Source organism: Haliaeetus leucocephalus, unplaced genomic scaffold (genome assembly GCF_000737465.1).
Source record: "Haliaeetus leucocephalus isolate CR32 unplaced genomic scaffold, Haliaeetus_leucocephalus-4.0 Scaffold295, whole genome shotgun sequence".
Taxonomy (NCBI): Eukaryota; Metazoa; Chordata; class Aves; order Accipitriformes; family Accipitridae; genus Haliaeetus; species Haliaeetus leucocephalus.
The window spans coordinates 5,753,729-5,771,286 of record NW_010972731.1 but is presented as its reverse complement, the minus strand read 5'-3'; the positions used below and the strand labels follow the sequence as shown (position 1 = coordinate 5,771,286).

General features: G+C 41.0%; 1 protein-coding gene across 1 annotated transcript in view; it reads right to left on the bottom strand.

Moving 5' to 3' along the window:
- The window catches only part of SDK1 (sidekick cell adhesion molecule 1), a 410,390-nt gene that overhangs the window by 83,593 nt on the left and 309,239 nt on the right, over nucleotides 1-17,558 (bottom strand). The window contains exons 19-22 of the mRNA XM_010570301.1: nucleotides 16,707-16,899; nucleotides 13,351-13,449; nucleotides 8,262-8,453; nucleotides 6,318-6,439 (exon numbers count right to left, since the gene is read on the bottom strand). Of these exons, the coding sequence (XP_010568603.1) occupies nucleotides 6,318-6,439; nucleotides 8,262-8,453; nucleotides 13,351-13,449; nucleotides 16,707-16,899 (606 nt within the window). The remainder of the gene's footprint in view (nucleotides 1-6,317; nucleotides 6,440-8,261; nucleotides 8,454-13,350; nucleotides 13,450-16,706; nucleotides 16,900-17,558) is intronic.

The following is a 17,558-nucleotide window of genomic DNA, read 5'->3' as shown; positions in this document are numbered from 1 at the left end:
CCTCAAAGTGCTGCAGTAATTGTATAGCAACAGTCAGCAGTGCTTTGCAGGCTGCAAATAATCTCCAGTAGTGAAGTTGTCGTCTTTTTGTATTCTAAGAACAGTAAGAGCTTTTAAAAATATTTCTTGCATAGCAAAAAAAAAAAAAAAAAAAAAAAAGACCCCAGGTTTCAGTTGTTATGCAGCAGCAGGCAGGTCATTAATACACATTAAGGACCACATGGTTCAGACCCAGAGGCCCACAGGGCTGTGAACAATTGACATTGACTCAAGCTTGAGAGGTGTCCAAAACCCCCCACCTGTTTTGCAGCTAGACATTTACCGGCTGGCTGCAAAGGTAGAAATATTAAGGATCTTTTACTGATGGAGAAGCAGCGAAAGCTTCTATGTGCCCAGGACTACGGCAAACCCCTCCAAAGCTCTTCCAGGAGACAGCTTTCTGGTTGTGAATGCTCTCCCTGGTAGGAACGACGGATGCAGCGTAGGAAAAAATGGCAGACACCATCCAAGCCTGGCATGTTGGTTGTTCCCAAGTTCAGGAGCCAGCTCGTAAACGGGTGACTGCTACCTATACTGGGAGGTGGGGGACCCTGGGCAAAGCGGGAGCGCAGACAGTCCCAATTAACTGCTTTTAGACTGATTTTCTGCTGAAAGGTAGTGACAGAGAGGCAGCAAAAAAATCAACCACAGGCATAGTTCTGTGGTTCAGCAAAAGTTTTCAAGAAAAATAGATCAGGAACTTGCTTTGGTTAGAATAACACCTTGTAATGTTCCCAGGATCTGGTGTCAGCATTTGAGAAACTAACTCCAAGTGTTAGCTCTTCTACTGAAATCAGTAGTATATTTTAAGAGAGTGCTGCTTGTCTGGGGAGTTTTTCTGAAGTAAGAGGACTGAAGGGTGCCCAGCTGTAGGGGAGGTTGGTGAACAGCCAGGGGACTTCTGCATGACCTCTGACTTGTGTGGCCAAGCAATCTGAGGTCAACGTTACTCAAAACAAGTTTCATTTATTTAGCAATAAACTCAGAAATGAGTCTCGGAAGAGAACCTTCAGTGATGGACTTTGGTACTTTTAACTTCCACAAGATCTGCAGTAGATTCCAAGTTTCAGGCTCTTGAAGGAAAAGGAAATTATTTTTGCTGAAACACTCTGATGTCAGATCAGAGGAAACATATCAGTTTCAAGAATCAGAGTACAAAGGGATTCCCACAGGGCAAAAAGAACTACGGGCAGTGGTAAGGATAAAAGAATCCTTTGAGGGGCAAAAGAGTCCACCATGAGCCGCTCTGCATAAAATAAATTTAGAGGCTTCTTTCTTGTAGCTGTTTTTTTGGATAACAGTGTATGCAAACTTCAGAAAAGGATTATGTTTGTTGACAGATGCACACATATTCATGTGTGCATTGTTTCAGGAGGCAGATGAGAACACCAACTGCCTTTCTGTTACCATCGGCATAAAAACTCCTTAAGAAATGCACTCCGCATCTTAACAGTTCTCCGTACAATTGGGCCACAATCCCCCGGAGGCCCCAGGACTGCCACAGTAAATACACCTACGTCCACGGAGACCTTTCGTATAATTCTCAGTAACGATCAGCCATCGCAAGTTAGCACATATTCATTCCCATCTCTCAGCTGTTCCCAAGGCATTACATTCAATAAAAGGGCATATTCATTTATTATTACAGAAATGAGACAGTATAAAACAATATTGGAAGTGATGTCAGAACCCTTTACTTCTCTATGCATTAGTTTCTCCATTTCTAAAAAGGAAAATGTTACATATTTTATAAAGTGATGTAACATTTTCTGGTGGAATGCACTATATGAGCAAAGTTGCAGAATTTTGACGTAAAAGAAACCAAAAATAATTAAAATTCAGAATGAAAAAATCATTTGTTGTGATATTTTGTATAAGACAGTAATGCTTCCAAAATTTTGAACAGTTATGAAGTACTAACTGCAGGAAGGGAAAACACAATGTTTCTGTACATTATAGAGGTACCCTGTGTTCTACTATAGTTCAAGATGTGTCAGAGTTTTCATTATAGAGGTCCATAACTCATACATTTGAAATCGCTTTGGGAGAAATTTGGTTCACAGGATGTCAGCCTGGGTGCAATTTTTTTCTTACAAAATCCTTAAATCGATTCAGCCATTTTTGATTTAAAGATTGGCAACAGCATAAAATTGTCAAGAGTTTCAGACACTTATTTACCAGCTCTGAAGTAAAAACGACACCAAGAGAATCACCTCATACAATGGATGAATCCTATCTGGGTCACTGACTTAACCCACAAAACCAGACAAATTCACGGTTAAAGTTACAACATCTTTCCCAACTCACAGCTTTACAAGTGAATACAGTGGTAATGCTTTAAAGGTTTTACTACTCTGAAACTCTGCTACTGCTCACCATGCTATTCATACAAAATCTCTCTAAAAACAGCAGAAAGGCTTTAAGCAAAAACTCGCTATATTAGCCCATATACTCATGGCTCCATGGCTTGCAATACCTCTTCATAAGTGGCCTTCAGCCGTTCCACAGGTCTTCTGCTGGCTGCACAATAACATTAATCACCAGAAAACCACACCAAACTTGGCAGAAGTTAGCCCAGCTTTTCTAGTCAGCCACTGGAAAGCTTGATGCTGTGGACCGAGTACCCACCAAGGCACAGTCATGATGATATCATTTATGTACTTCTCCTGACAAACTCCCAGGAAAAATTCAGCTTGAGAAAAACAAGCTGAAACTGGATTGCAGCAGATAGAGGGTGCAAACATGAAACCACGTGAACAACAGCAGGGATTCAAAGTCATTCTTGGTTATGAATTGCCAGAAAAAATGTCTACAATATATATTCTAACTGCATCTGAGAGTACAGGATGATTGGAAGGGTTTACTGAAATTCTTTGGGGATGAACATGTTACCTGTGAATGTCAATGCCACAAGACATTTACTGCTGGTCCCTCTGAACAAGTGTCAGCAGAACCTTTATATTAAATTAGACCCTCTTCTCTTTAGGTTATATTGTATGTAATGGAAAAACAACGTTAAATATTTTTTTAAATAGCATTGGTACTTTTTTGTAGTCTGTTTGGAAATTCAGTTTCCTCCAGTCCTCTGAGTCTAGGTGGAGAAGAAACAGCCTGGTGATTTTTAAGAAATCCCTTCAGAAGTACAGAATGTAGCTTCACTAGAAACACAGAAATGGGATTTTTAATGCTTGATATTTCAGTATCTACCAACACTAAAATCTTAAAGACCTGATTCTCCTCTCATGTTCATTGACATAATTGAGAATTAGTTCCACAGTGGCTCCCGTGAATTTACACCCCAGAACAAAAAGCAGAAGCCAAGGCCAGATGTACAAAATTTCACATCAACTGGAATTCCCAGCTGTGTCTTTCATCCAAATTGTTCATGAAGTATCAGACTTCAAAAATGGCATTTGTCCAAAACGGAATACTTGGAACATTTTCTAGACCTGCCCTTATTCAGGAAGCTTTCTGCCATATAAAGAAACAAAGAAGAAAAACATGGTGGTGGCAGGTTGTCTGCATGTGTGAATATAAAATAGCTGAAGTTTGTCTGTAAGGACTCAGGCATTCAGACTAAAGGGTATATTCCCAGTAGAGATGGAATAGAAGACACAATATATAAGGGATGTCCAATGCAAAGCTATCACCCAGCTGTACAGAAGGGGACACAGATGAAGTGCACGACAGTACCAAGTATTTGCTGGTCATGCTTTGTCATGAACCCACCACCAGCAGAAGTACCAGCAGAGGGAACGGACCTGTGCGGGAGATCAACCCAGTTCTCCTTCCAGGAGGGATCATGCTGTACAAGGTCTTAGTACACTGCAACATATTTTTTCCCCAAGCTATTAGCTGTTTTCAGCTACTCTGCGCCTTATTGCAAACTTTCAGAAAGGCTAATGGTCAAAAAATTAGCGAATGGATGGCGATACAGTCCCTGTACCAACTTGGACAGCATCTTTATTCTCCAATTCAACTGATCAATTGCAAAGTACACTAGAACATACAGATAAGTGTTTTATACTTCAGTGTGATCCTATCACTCAGCAATACCACCTATTTTAAAATCAGTGTGCAAACCCACACCTTAAGTGGCTTTTAATTTAATGCTAAGGCATGAAATGCTTAACAGTGCGATTAAAAGCTGCACAAGGCCCAGCGAATGAAAGATCCAGAAGGAAAAGAATCCTCCCTATATTTCTGTTTAGAAAATACTGTTGTAGGTTGGGTATAACCACTGCCCTTCAATCTAACATAATCCTAAGGAACAATTATGGTAGCCTGTGCTAAAATACAGATGTTGCAACAGTAGTCTGCATCCCAGTGCAGACATACCGCTGCTTAGAACAGACTACATGAAAGGCAAAAATGAACACGGGTGTGTCGCTGGAAGCTGTTTTGTGAAAGATTGTGTGTCTTTGATCACTGCTCCCGCTACCATGTTCTCATCCCCACCCCTTGCAATGGTGCTCTTCTGATCACACACACAGCCTGTGCAAAAAGTTGATCTCTACAAAACTCATTTGTTCTTGCCTGGATCAAGTCTCGTAGCGGCACCGGGGATGATCACGCCAGAATCAGTGCATGCAGAAGGCAGGAGTGAGAAAGTCTTGGTAAGAGTGATGGGGATGAGGAGAGGGAACGGGAGCAGGACAATGAGAGCTCTGGTTTAGATTGGCTAAAGGTGCTGTGAAATTGCACTTTAAGAGAGAAAGAGTTTGAGGGGACTGCTGGCAGAAAGGGGCTGTGAACAAAGGATTATATGCAGCTGTCATCCTGGAAACAGGATTTGCTCTACCCTTAAGGAGTCACCAACTTCTCTGCATACCTGAAAAGATTTTTCTTAATCATGTGAGCAAGAATCTTTTTTTTTTTTTTTTTAAATTATATCCACTCGGAACAACATTCCAAAGCTAAACAGTGAGGTATGGTGCAGAAGAAACTTGCAGGGTAGCTGTGGTGAAAAGAACTGCCCTGACTCCAAGAAGACTTTGACTGTCCTCCTTCCCCAAATAGAACAAATATTCCTGGATCCAGGATCTATCAGAACCACTAACCCCTTGACTTTTCTAGCAACACATGAGAAGTTGATGAGGGTTTGTGAACAAGAAAGATTCTCCCTTCCTTCCCTGCACACCAGGAACCTTTCAACCACTATTTGTACCCAGAGCTCTTCAAGGATGCAGATAAACTTCATGGTAATTATTATTGCAGTTTTAAAGCATTCAAATTTATTTCACTTCAGTGGCGTTCTGCAACTCACAGAATTAACAAATTCCTAGCAATATCAATGCAGTGCTCCAACATAAAAATGCTCCTCAGAACGTGCCAAGCCACCATATTACAGGATTTCAGTGTTTAATTGCATAATATGCAATAATGTGTATGTAAACGGTACAAAATGTACCGACTTGTTCACAACAATCTCATTACCAAGTGAAGTGATTGTATCAACATGTCTCAGTGGTGACGGTGATTTAAGAAGTCCAACATTTGGTCTTAAAAACAGATTATATTATTTATAAAGATCTGTGGGTGGAAAGGAAGAAGCAAAGCTCATCTGTCAGGAGAACAAATGAGGAATATATAACTCCTCCAAGGCATAATGACAGCAGAAAGAGGGATATTGTTTAAAGCTGATGAAGAAGAGAATTCATCCTATTCATATCTAGAGGCCTGGATAGAAAACCTCGGTATATTCCATTACAAGATAGAAAAATACACTCAGTCTCTCGAATAATGGTATCTTTACTGTTCAGTGCAATTCTTTCTATAATTCTGACTCCACAAGATAATAATTCCAGGTTTCCATCTGGTTTGAAAATACACCTAAACAGAACTTAAATGTTTCAAATCTTTTTTTAAATAAATGGATGGACTTAAGCTCTGCTGTATGTGTTGCTTATGATGCATCTGGTGCTCTTCTGAACATAAGCAAAGTTGCTTTACAAAAAACCATGTGAATTATTTAAAGGGTAAGCATTCTTACATATATATATTATACATCATATTTTTCTTTTGTTCTTTTGAACAGAAGTTACAGCATTCATATGACCCTTTTCTCGCTGGCTACCACAGACATTTCTCAGCTAAGCCTCTCGAGCTCCCTTGCATTCCAGCCTTTCCAGGACCCCTGAACAGCTACCACCAGGCCATTTACTGAAAAGCTTTGATCCAAAGTTGGACTACAGCTTTTGTACAAACAGCAATGGACTCTTTAGACCGTTTTTAACTCCTCAGAAACTTTCTTAAGAGTTTTTTTGTCAGGGACATACCTGGCCTTCGACTATCCACTTGGAGATGGAGGTTTTGCCATCATACCCTGGCCGGAACTGAAGCGTGGCAGAGCGAGGGCTGATGTTGGAAATCACCAGGTTGGATGGAGCACCTGGAAGCTCTGAAGAAACAGAAATGTAAATGAGAGGTGGAAATGCTCTCCGTCTAGGGCCCAGTAACACAGGTTGACATTCAGTGTTTCAGTATATAAAATACCTTGGTAACAATTATAATAGAGCAAATAGCTTTGGTATTTTTTTTTTCTTTGTGGCAGAGTACTACATACAGCGTTACTGTTTTTCTGCTCTGAGCACACACCACATTTTTAAGATCAAATGAGAAAAGAAAGAGCCCATCTACAGAATTACAGCTACTATTTTAGACAAGTTGCACAACCGACAAAGCGTGGTTGCTCGGAGGAAAGGTACTTCCCAGCTCCAGATCTGCCAGTCGCTTGCCAAGTCACCTAATTCCACTGTACTGTTTTTGCAGAATTAAGTGACAATAATTTTTACTAACTTCTTAGGGTGCGTACAACTTTAATATACTAACAACAGAAAAAGACTCAAATTTTGGGGTAGCGTATGGGGAATATTTTGTGATTCTTATATTGGCTTATAATAGATGGGTTTTAGAGGACATTTCTGATGCCTGAATAAAGTAGATGATTTTTTTTTTTAAATTTCTGTTCCACATAAAAAGGGTGACCTTCTACAAGGAAAAATCTGCAGCCCCAATCAGATCTTTGCCTCACATCAGTCAAGCTTACAGCAGCATTTACATTTTTAATATTATCTGAATTATCAACAAAAGCAAGCCTAGGAAAGAGATTAAATATAGATTGTTTAGAATAAATTCCCAATAGCACCTGCATTCATAAGGAATGGAAATTACTGTTAGAATCAGTAATCATTCACAATGTTGTACTATGTGCAAATGCAACAGGCAAAAAATTGGCAGCTTTTTAGCATATTTCAAGTATGCATGAATACACAATATTTCTTGATTCTTACTTCACGTTTGTGGGAACTATGATCGATAAACTAACCCTGCCCAAGTAGGATAATGCTGTTATCTGGCTAACAACAGGGAGCATGGCATCGATCCAGTCTACAACTTGTCACAATTACCTATGATTAGGGAAGAGAAAGACAAACATAATTCAAGACATACAGAAAAGTTCAAAAATACCGGAAAAGGGAAAAACTGGATTACCATCAGTGATGTACAGTAACTACTCCACTTTGGAAAATTCTACTTCTATAACCTATAAATTAACTGAACTGCTTGTTTGAGGTATGAATTGCCTTTTTAGTTTGCTTTCTATACTGTATGAGGGAAAGTGGAGGATTTTAAAAACAAAATGCAAAAAGGCTAAATTTACAGGTGCTCAGTTACATGGTAACTCAGACAATGCAATACAGGGCTAACTCCTCCCAAATCTTTCTCAGGCCATGACTCTCGAACCCTATAAATAAGATTTCAGTTTCATCATACAAGTGTCCTTTCATAGATGACATAAGCTATACTACTTCAAAATGGAAAAACCTTTCCCTTTTAACATCATCCAAACTTTATTCTTCCCCTAAAGCAACACTTCTTGAATTGATTCAGGTTTCATTCTTATGTTACTTTGTAAATGTCAAGAGATTCTGTGTTGTATCCACTTTATTACCTTGTTGGTTCTTTCTGCCATCCCTACAACTTTTTTTGTATTTGTATTAAACAGCCTCAACTTTCTGGTAATTTCAAACTGCAACTGTGGTCACATTAACTTTTTAATCTGTCCTAAAACTTGATTTTAAATTATGTGGTAAAGAATTCCAGTGTTTTAGAAATAAAACCATTTTTATTATTACCGAACCGAAGTAATTTGTGATCTTTGGAACATAGCAACATGAAGAATGAGCCCATTTTGATTTGTTTCGTGCAGTTTCACCAACCTGGGGGCACACCAGAAGAGATGGTGGAGGACGTGACCCATCCGCTCCCTTTTGCGGTCACAGCTGCCACCTCGATTGTGTAGGTGGTGAGAGACGACAGCCCCGTGATCTTGTACTCCAGCGTCGTGTTGGGCAGCGTGCGGGCAAGACGAGATTCATTCCTGCCATACACCTCCCAGGAGATCTGGTACCCTGGAAAATAATTACACAGAAGTCAGGGGGCCATAGCAGTGGTGGGGGCTACTTTTTCTTCTAAAGCACGGTTATACAACAACCCAGAGACTGGTGAATTCCTGCATCTGCAAGATTTGCTGGTGGTCAATGGTGGTATGACTTGTTTATTACTCTGCTCCACTGTGGTCACCATTTATAAGCAGGAAAAAAAAGAAAGTTGAAGTAAACACTGGCTAAAATACCCAAGTATTTTTCTAATACTGTTATTTCCAATAAGCAATTGATGTAGGTACCCCATGGGGTATCGTCTGCCCACCAGGTTACAGATGGGGGAGGACATGGAGTCTCAACAGACTCTGGCTTTTTTCTACGATGATACAGTGCTTGCTAGGAAATGGCTAGGAAACCTGGGGATAATCTCACAGAAGGGTGGACTTACATTCTGTGAACTTGGCGAAGCAAATAGGAAGAAACACCGGAAAATATAACATCATCTCACCAGCTGGAATATCTAATTAAAAATCTATATGTGCTTAGCAGGGCTACTCCCTTTCCAGGCTAAAGTAACCTTCACTGCTGTATATCCAGAAATACTTACAAATCTGACAATAACAATCAGGCAGGAACATTGTGGGAATCTTCCAGGAACTGAAAAACTTCTACTCCCCACTGCTTGTTCCTTGCACAAATCCTTTAGCAGGGTGAATCATTATCCTTCCTTTCAAAACCATAATGTAGCCAATGTATTGTCCAAAACTGCACTCACCCTGACCTCCATATTATTCTTCTATCATAACCAGGCTTTCCTTTTTATCACTTTTATAACCATTTGCCTTCCAAGAATTTTTGAAACTTTCTACTGTCTGATTTACTCAATTTTATCTCCATACCTGCTTGTCCTCCTCCTGCCCAGTCCCACTTTATTCTCGTTTGAACCCATTTGAACCTCACTGTGCCAGTCTCCGGAGAGTGTCTCTGAAAAGTTTGCTTGATTGCAGCTTTCTTTGTGATTTGACTCAGGGGGGGTGAGTGGGGGAAAATATACATAGCTCCTGAATGCCTGTGAAATGGAAGTGAGTGAAAAGGACTGACAGAAAGGAACCCCACGGAGCGAACCATGCACGAGGCAACCTGGCTAGAGAAACTCCCTACTGGGTTCCTGTTCCCATCATCTAAGATGAGGAATTTAGACCAGCTGGGGGGCTTGAGGTTTCCCCCTGCTGGTTTTGAGTTGGTTTGTTTTTTTAAACATGATAAGCTGATTAACACATACAAATTGACACAGCAAAATACTTTATGATATTGATCAACAGGGATACATCATCTTAGGAACCAAAAGCACAGCAAGACAAATATTTCTGTGAGAGTTTGAGAGGTGTGAGATGTTACCCTTCCTCCGGTGCTAGCTGCCATCACTGACAGATTCCTGTTAACCTATTTTTGCATGAAAATGGGCTCAGACTACTCACATAGTCGCTAATTATGTTTCAGGTAAGGGGGCAGCGACAAAGAGCAGTGATGCTTCAACCATTTCAGCTACACCGAAACCACTTGTCTGAGTATGCACTACCTAGGGGTAGGGGAAAAACTCCAGAATGCTCATCTGAAGCCAGTTTTAAGTAAATGTCTGCATGGGAATTAAGTAAGTCAGTAATTTACCAGTATCTCAGAGACACTGTGGTGGTTTTACACTCTCTGAAAAGGCTCAAGAATTATTTACCAGTGATCAGAGTTTATGCAGCACAGGCAATATTACAATCTGTATGAAGATTTGACAAAACTTAAGGACTCTATTGCCTTTATTAATAGTGCATGAACAGAAAGATGGGGGATGACTGTCCACTCTATTAGATGCTCAGCGAAGAGGCATGAAGGAGTTGCAAACAGAACGACCATCACAACCAGCACTTTCTGCCCAAAGCCTTGGATGCTACATTCGCTCTAGACAGGGCAATGTGGAAGAGTGAGAACGAGTCCAGGGAAGGTGCGGTTGTCCTTCTCTCCGCTTCCTAAGAGAGGACACAAAACTAGGAGCCAGCAGAACGTCTGTACGCAGCCAGGGACGGAGCAGAGGCTGGGCAAGGGCCACGCTGCGGCTCATCTGTCTGCCCGGGAGCTGCGGACGACCCTGCTACGTCTGCTTGGAATCCTGCACATGGGCTGGCAGAGGAATCAAGAATCGTCTCAGAATAAAACAAAACGGGTTGCTCAAAGCAATAAATAACCAGAAGATAAGCAGGGGACTTTTAATGCTCTCCCTATCCATTTGTTGCTTACAAAGAATAGAAAGTTTCATCCACCGTGCACTAGGCAATCTTAAGTGACTGAGATACCTTCTCTCCCATCGAGAGAAGCTTTGGATATACATCAAATGTTGGTGATTATTCTTTGAACGTGTTATGTTTTCTCCCTTGTGACTATAGTGATGAGACCCAGCTTTTCCACCCATTAGGCACATAGACTCTATGTATTTATTCACTGAAAAAATGTTCACCAGGAAAAATATCATGAGTTCACATGCAAATTGAAGAAAAGGCAGAGAGGCAGCAGTTACTGTTGGATATTTCACTCCCAAAAGTATACTTAAATTCTAGTCATATAAAAAAAAGCAAACAGAAAATACATACATACATACTGAGCAGACACAAAGCCAAATGTAATCATGCATAACAGAAATAGATGAAAAAATGCTGAAGGAAAAGAACAACATCCACCATACCCTCAAGTAGCACTTAAGCCACAATGACTGACAGATGGGCAGAACTTTAGGACATGTGGTTGGTAAAAACACGCTTTCTGTTTTACAGACGTGATCACTGCCAGAAATGTGCACTGGGGAGTCCAGCCGGCCTGGGCTGAGTGTTTCCTCTGGCTTCGGTGTAAGTGAGAATAGGAAAGGTGCCACAGAGCCTTCCCGTCCACTTTGGCACTACACCCCCTCCACAAAATGCTGCCTAACAGAAACTAATGACCAGAGGAGTTTCAGAAATAATTTTCGGTTGATCTGGAGTAAATTCTCTACAAGAGAGCAGTATACCCAATCACAAACTGTCCGTCTACATCCAGGTCCTCATAAATCAATGTTTACTGAGAGAACAAGGAAGATACTGAAATTTACAGCAAGAGTAATGGGCAATTTCCCAGAGCAGGCTGGCTGCTGGGCACCACCCTCCGCGCTTTCCTCCTCCGAGCTGTGGTGCATGGAACAAGAAGGTCCAGTAAAGATAACCATGAGCAAAAATGATGAATAATTGCCTCCCTAAGCACTCAGATCTCCAAGCAGCCCTCTATAAACCTTTGAGGTACTCGGGGCATGAACAATTTTGCTGTTCTTTTCTTCCATCCCGAATGCAATTTGCGTCATTAAGGACGTTTCTTTTTCCTTATAAACTTTGCTGGGCATATTTACACTGGTGTTTCTTCACGAACAATAGAGCTTCTTGAGTTAATTCTTTCTGAAACAATTTACCCCAAACATAACACAGTCCATGATTGTGCTCCCCCAGGTTTCAACCCATTCTGGGAGGCAGCAGCTTGTTTCTAGCAAAGCAATTCTGCAACACCAGAGCACAGTGCTGCTAACTTGTGCGTAACAAGGATGAGTATTACATCATCTTAGATAGCTAGACTTGGATTTAGGTACCTAAATTTAAGCACTCAGGCTTGAAGGCTTTGGCCATCTTCACTGAATCAATACTGCTTTGCTTTCAGAAGTCATTAGTTTCTGTTCTCGAACCACTTAAATCAATGCATATTTCAGGAAGGTTACTATGGTGTAAAGGCATAAGATGATCTGCGTAAGGACTCCAAATATACTATAAAGAGCACAGAAAACACATGTACAAATGGTGCATGTTACAGACACATAGAGAAAACATTGACAAGTGCAAGTGCTATCAAAACAGTTAGACCTGTCAAAGTTAAAATGCTTCAGGAAATTAGACCGATAGAACATTTCCATGTTCAGGAGCCAGAAAGTCTGATTTTTTTTTTTTTGACTCCGAAAAGGTATTTCTTTTTTACTAATTAAATTAAACATTTCAATGTCAATGCTCTCAAACCAAAATATTTGATCCATGTGAAATGATATGCTCCCTTCCCAGCTATAATTTTTAGCTCCGGTAATTTAAAATCTGGGAGTTTTCTTGCACTTCAAAACCTTGAAAGCCTTTGTTAAATGGAATGTCCATCCTGTGCAGCTGTAACAGTTTCCCGTCTGAAAACAATATTGCCTCTGTTGATAAGAACTAGAGTTTTTCTCAACTATTTATAGCTTCCCTTATGAAAAATAATGAAGTTGCTGATGTTGTATCTACACCGGCATACAGTAAATAGATAAATAGCTTGTCAAATGGCAAGCTCATCAAAGAGAAACAAGAGAGTTCTGAACCCTTGTGATGGTTTATACAAAATTAAGTAACGACATGCAAATTCTGTCACGCAGTCCACAGCCAGATCACTTGATCACAGATAAAGGGTACCACTGATTTCAGGCTTGGTCTTGATTGCGAACCTTAGCCACGCCAGTCCAGATTTTGCAGCTGTAAACTCCATGTAGGAACCCCCCACCTTTGGGGCAAAGGCCAAACACTGTCTCACAAAGTTTCAGAAATTTAGTAACACAGGTGGAGGTCACAGAAGATTTAACAAGACCAGCAACTCCATGGGGAGCTGATTTCTAATACAGACTGCCTTTTCGGTGACCACAATCATGAGCTGCCAGTAATTGGACCCATACTTTCTCTTATGCGCCTTAGCTGACATTTCAATTACCCAAAAGAGGGACCAGGAAACCAGCGCTCGCAGTTGCCAGTTCTCCCTAAATGCTCTATTACGCAAACATTTTTTCACTGCAATGATACATACCACCACACACACTTAAAAAAAAATAAAGGAGATAGCAGCTGATACTTGCCTGTAATGATGCCATTTTTCTCTACAGGTTCTTGCCAGCTGACCTTGAGAGACGTGTCCAGAATCTCAGTGAAACTCAGGTGTCCAACTGCTCCTGGCTCTGGCAATCAGAAAAGGAAATCTGTTAACAGGAGAACCCCACTTACTTTTCATCTGATTCATGCGGCAAGGTTAGGGCTGAAGAAATAAAACACTGAGCCGGGGCCAAGGGAAGCCTGCTGGAAACATCAGTGAGAGCTGCAGGGGAGAGGGGAGAACGCAAGGTGTTAAGAAGCACTCTGGCTATCATCACATAAATTATTTTATCCAGTCATCATCCTAACTGTGCAGAGAACTAAAGAGAGTGGCAGCAGGAGACTTGCACGCAACTTGTTCTCTGCCTCTTTTCTTGATCTAATCTAATTAGAACAATCAAGCTGGCAATCCTGGAAGAGATTGCGTTTGCTGTTTTCCCTCAATGACAGCATGCGGCATTTACCTGTGCTGCTGCGTGGAGCTTATCTGGCCTTAGGTGTGTAGCAACACCACCGGCATCCCCCTCACCTGGAAAGAACGTTTGGCCTATGCAAGGTCAAACCAAGGACAGAGTCACCGAGCCACTGCTTGGGGAGGTTCTCTCCAAACAACTCTAAAAACGTCCGACATAATGGCAACTGTCTTCTGTAAAATGAATACAAGTGTGTGAAACTTTTAAAGGATTTTTATGATGTAGTTCAAGAGCTCTTAAAAATTTCAGCTCCCTAGTGTGCAATGAAAGAGCATAAAATGGAATGACTGTCAAGAATATGCCATCCTCCCTCAATTTTGATCTTCAAGGAAGACATCCTGACTGATTTTTGATCCAACTGCTGTTCTGTCTTCAATCGATGTACTGGAAAAAGGAGTTTTGTTCACTTTATATTCACTGTGCTTCTGTCATTGGATCCCTGCCCGAGTATCCTCCAGCTCCACTGACATCAGTTGGCAATTTCTCGTCTGCAATTTCATATTTTGTTTCCTCTTCACTTTAGTCCAGTTTCTCATTCCCCTCCAGCTATGATAAAAAACCCCCAAAGCCTGCCAGTAGGTCGGCTACAACCACATTTGCAATTCTGCAATCCTAGTGAGGAAAGTTTCCAGATCCATTCTGCGGTATCTAGTAGTGAAAGCGTTACAGAAAGAACTGCTGATCTGGTAGCGACCTCAGGAATACCCAACAAGAGCACAGCAATTATGCACTATTCAGGACCATGTATCTGCAGACATGCAAACTGCATACTCGCAAAGCTTTACTCCAATTAGCTCCTGCAGTTGCAGTCCAATTTTAATGTTATAATGAAAAACAGGTGCAGGTTACTCCAAGCCAGGACACAATGCTTCTGACTGGATGTCAGATTTTATTTGACCTACAGTTCATCAGCAAACAGGTCTGTTTGCACTATTTTTTGTCTAAAAGATTGCCTAACTTTGCTATACAGACAGAAAATTATCACCTGAGAACATGAATGACAGTCCTTTCGAATCTTTTTTCCCACCACATAAATCCTGAAGCAACTTAGATTCAACAAGTTCTCTGCAAAGATGCATTACACCATCCTGCACTTAATTTCTCAGTCACCATGAAAACCGAGGAAAGCAATTCTGAAGGATAAAAAAAAAAAGAAAAAAAAAATCCTGCTCCTCACTACTTCTGAGGCTCCTTGCAGCATACAGCTGCATATACCAAGAAATGTTTTAAATGTTTTACAAAATACAAGGGTCGCTTTCTCTCATTTTACGTTCCATGATGGAATTTTCTTGTGCTTAAAATGGCACGTGATCTCATTTCCCTGAGACACTCTCAATGTCTTGACTGTGCACCTTCTCCCACTTTGTGCGAAGTCTTTAAGGCTCATTTCTGCAGCCAGAAATATTAATAGTCTCTTTCCTCTTCCCAGTTGATTAATTTTCATGAAATCTTAGGAGTCTCTTATCTTTGGTTTCCTACCCTTCTGTACTCAATGAAATTAGCCACAAGGTTCAAATGTCGTTGGAGGGAGAAAGACAGATGGACCTCAGACAGACAGTCAATTACATTTACAAGCCATGGTTGTCAAAAGCTTCATTTCCTTACAAACACAGGCATAAAAGTTAATACACACAGGAACCTAATGCATGTTTCTTTTTCCTCCATGCCTTTTGATTTAACCCCAGATAAACAAATATGAGTTCATATTAATGGTTCACATAGATTCCTGGTAGTTAAATTGCCATCTCTGAGATCTTCTGAAGAGCAAAGGTTTAAGTTTACAATCTGCTCTTGGGGCACAGGTCTAGCACATGGAGGAGACTAACCACAAAAGAAAAATCCATGAGAAAGTATTTAATTTTCTTCATATTCCTTCAAGAGTATCTCATGAAAAACTGGATTAGCACTTTGAGCCTCGCTTCTGTGAAGGTTAATGACAATCAGATTTTTCTTGATGGGAACATTGACTAACCTAAAAGATCCCTATTAAGGCAAATTAGTATTTCTAAAAACAATACCTTAATGGATGTATTAGACATTTTTTAATTTTGATTTGGATTTGTAAATGTGCAGCAGTGTTTATGATGCTCTGTGACAGGAAGATACTGAAGCACCGGCCAGAGCCAAGATCGCTGTGGGGACACAGTCAGCTGTGAGAGCCACTGCAATTTAGTTGTTATCTGCATCAGACACACGTGAGACTTGCTAGTCCCAAATATGTCTTGAACAAACACTTCCAAGGGGCCACAGAGGCCAAAACATTTTCTGATGCAGGAAATAATTTATATGCTAAACTATCCATCTCATTATACTTCATCCTGACTCCAGTTTTGCAGAATAAAAGTTACTGCATTGTTATGATCCTGGTTCTTTTATAGAAACACTTGCAATATAATAGAGATACAGACATTTTCAATATATTGAGTAACAGAAGGAAAAAATTGTAAATTAATCATTGACCTCCACAGGAAATTCCAGTGCTCAGTTCCTCAGAAGATCGATTCACATTTATTTGGATGCCTGAACGTGGATTTAAGAGCATAAGGGTTCACAGACATAAACAACACGTCGTGTGTTAGCTGAACCAGACTATGAAGGTTTCAGCTTCTGACCAGTGTAAAAAAATTCATCCACGTTTAGTCCATAATGAAAAAAAGTATCAAATATTATTCATTTGCCACAGGCTAAAAGAACACACACGGACAACTGGCTGGGGTCATCGTCTGATGCAAAGTAACTTGACAAGAGATTGCAAACTGACTGGGAACCTGAGGTCAAATTTTAAGCCCCCAGATTTGAAAATTCTGTCTTTTATATCCAACCAGACAAAATCCGAGCACTGACATTCTCTACCAGTGCTGACTACTCACTGTCTTCAAGGGTGCGCAGGAGCTGGGGTGGGCTTCGTGGTCCATCGCCAGGTGTGGTGAAACACAGAACCGATGTATAGTAAGTAGTGTATTTCTTCAGGTTGGTGATGCAGCCGCTATGAACACCATGAAAATCTGGAGCAATGGTGACCATAGCCACAGCCTCCGGAGCATCCACCGGCCAGGCTAGAAGCTAGAAAATTTAAACACAGATGAGCTCTCATTACAAGTTGTGTCTATTTGGCGTCAAAGTATGCTTGGCTGCCAAAACCATCTTAATCTGATTGTAAAAAAACCAAGCAATGCTGTTCAACTACTGTCAGCTCTGACGCTGAACAGATGGATGTAACGCTGTTGCTGTGATAACTGGAGGGATGTGTATAATACTCACTGGTGACGGGGGACATACTGATACCGTGGAGGTATTGCAGTTCTCAATGTCTGCTACTGAACAATGCCAAGATTATTGCGAATTATTATTTGTATGACACAAGTCTTTTGTCTCTCTCTGGGCTGCTCCAACCAGCCTGGACGGTCTCTGCTGCTGAAAGGAAGCCGATGGAAGAAAAGTACTTTCAGTGCTACGCTGAGATAAATGTTTTATCTTATTTGGGGATTCCTTTAACGATCCCACTGGCTGCCTGGGGAGGGTAGTGGGATAAAGGGGGGTGGGGGGGTGACGACACGTCGTCTTCCCCTCCCGCAGCCCCCCCAGCCCCCCATTCACCAGCCCAGTCTAACACGCTACGGGTATCGCACCGTTCAGTGGTTTGGGGATATCCATGCTGTGAATGATTCAAGTGGTTCTGGAACTACAGAAAGAATAGAAAATGATTGTAAAGATGATTACTA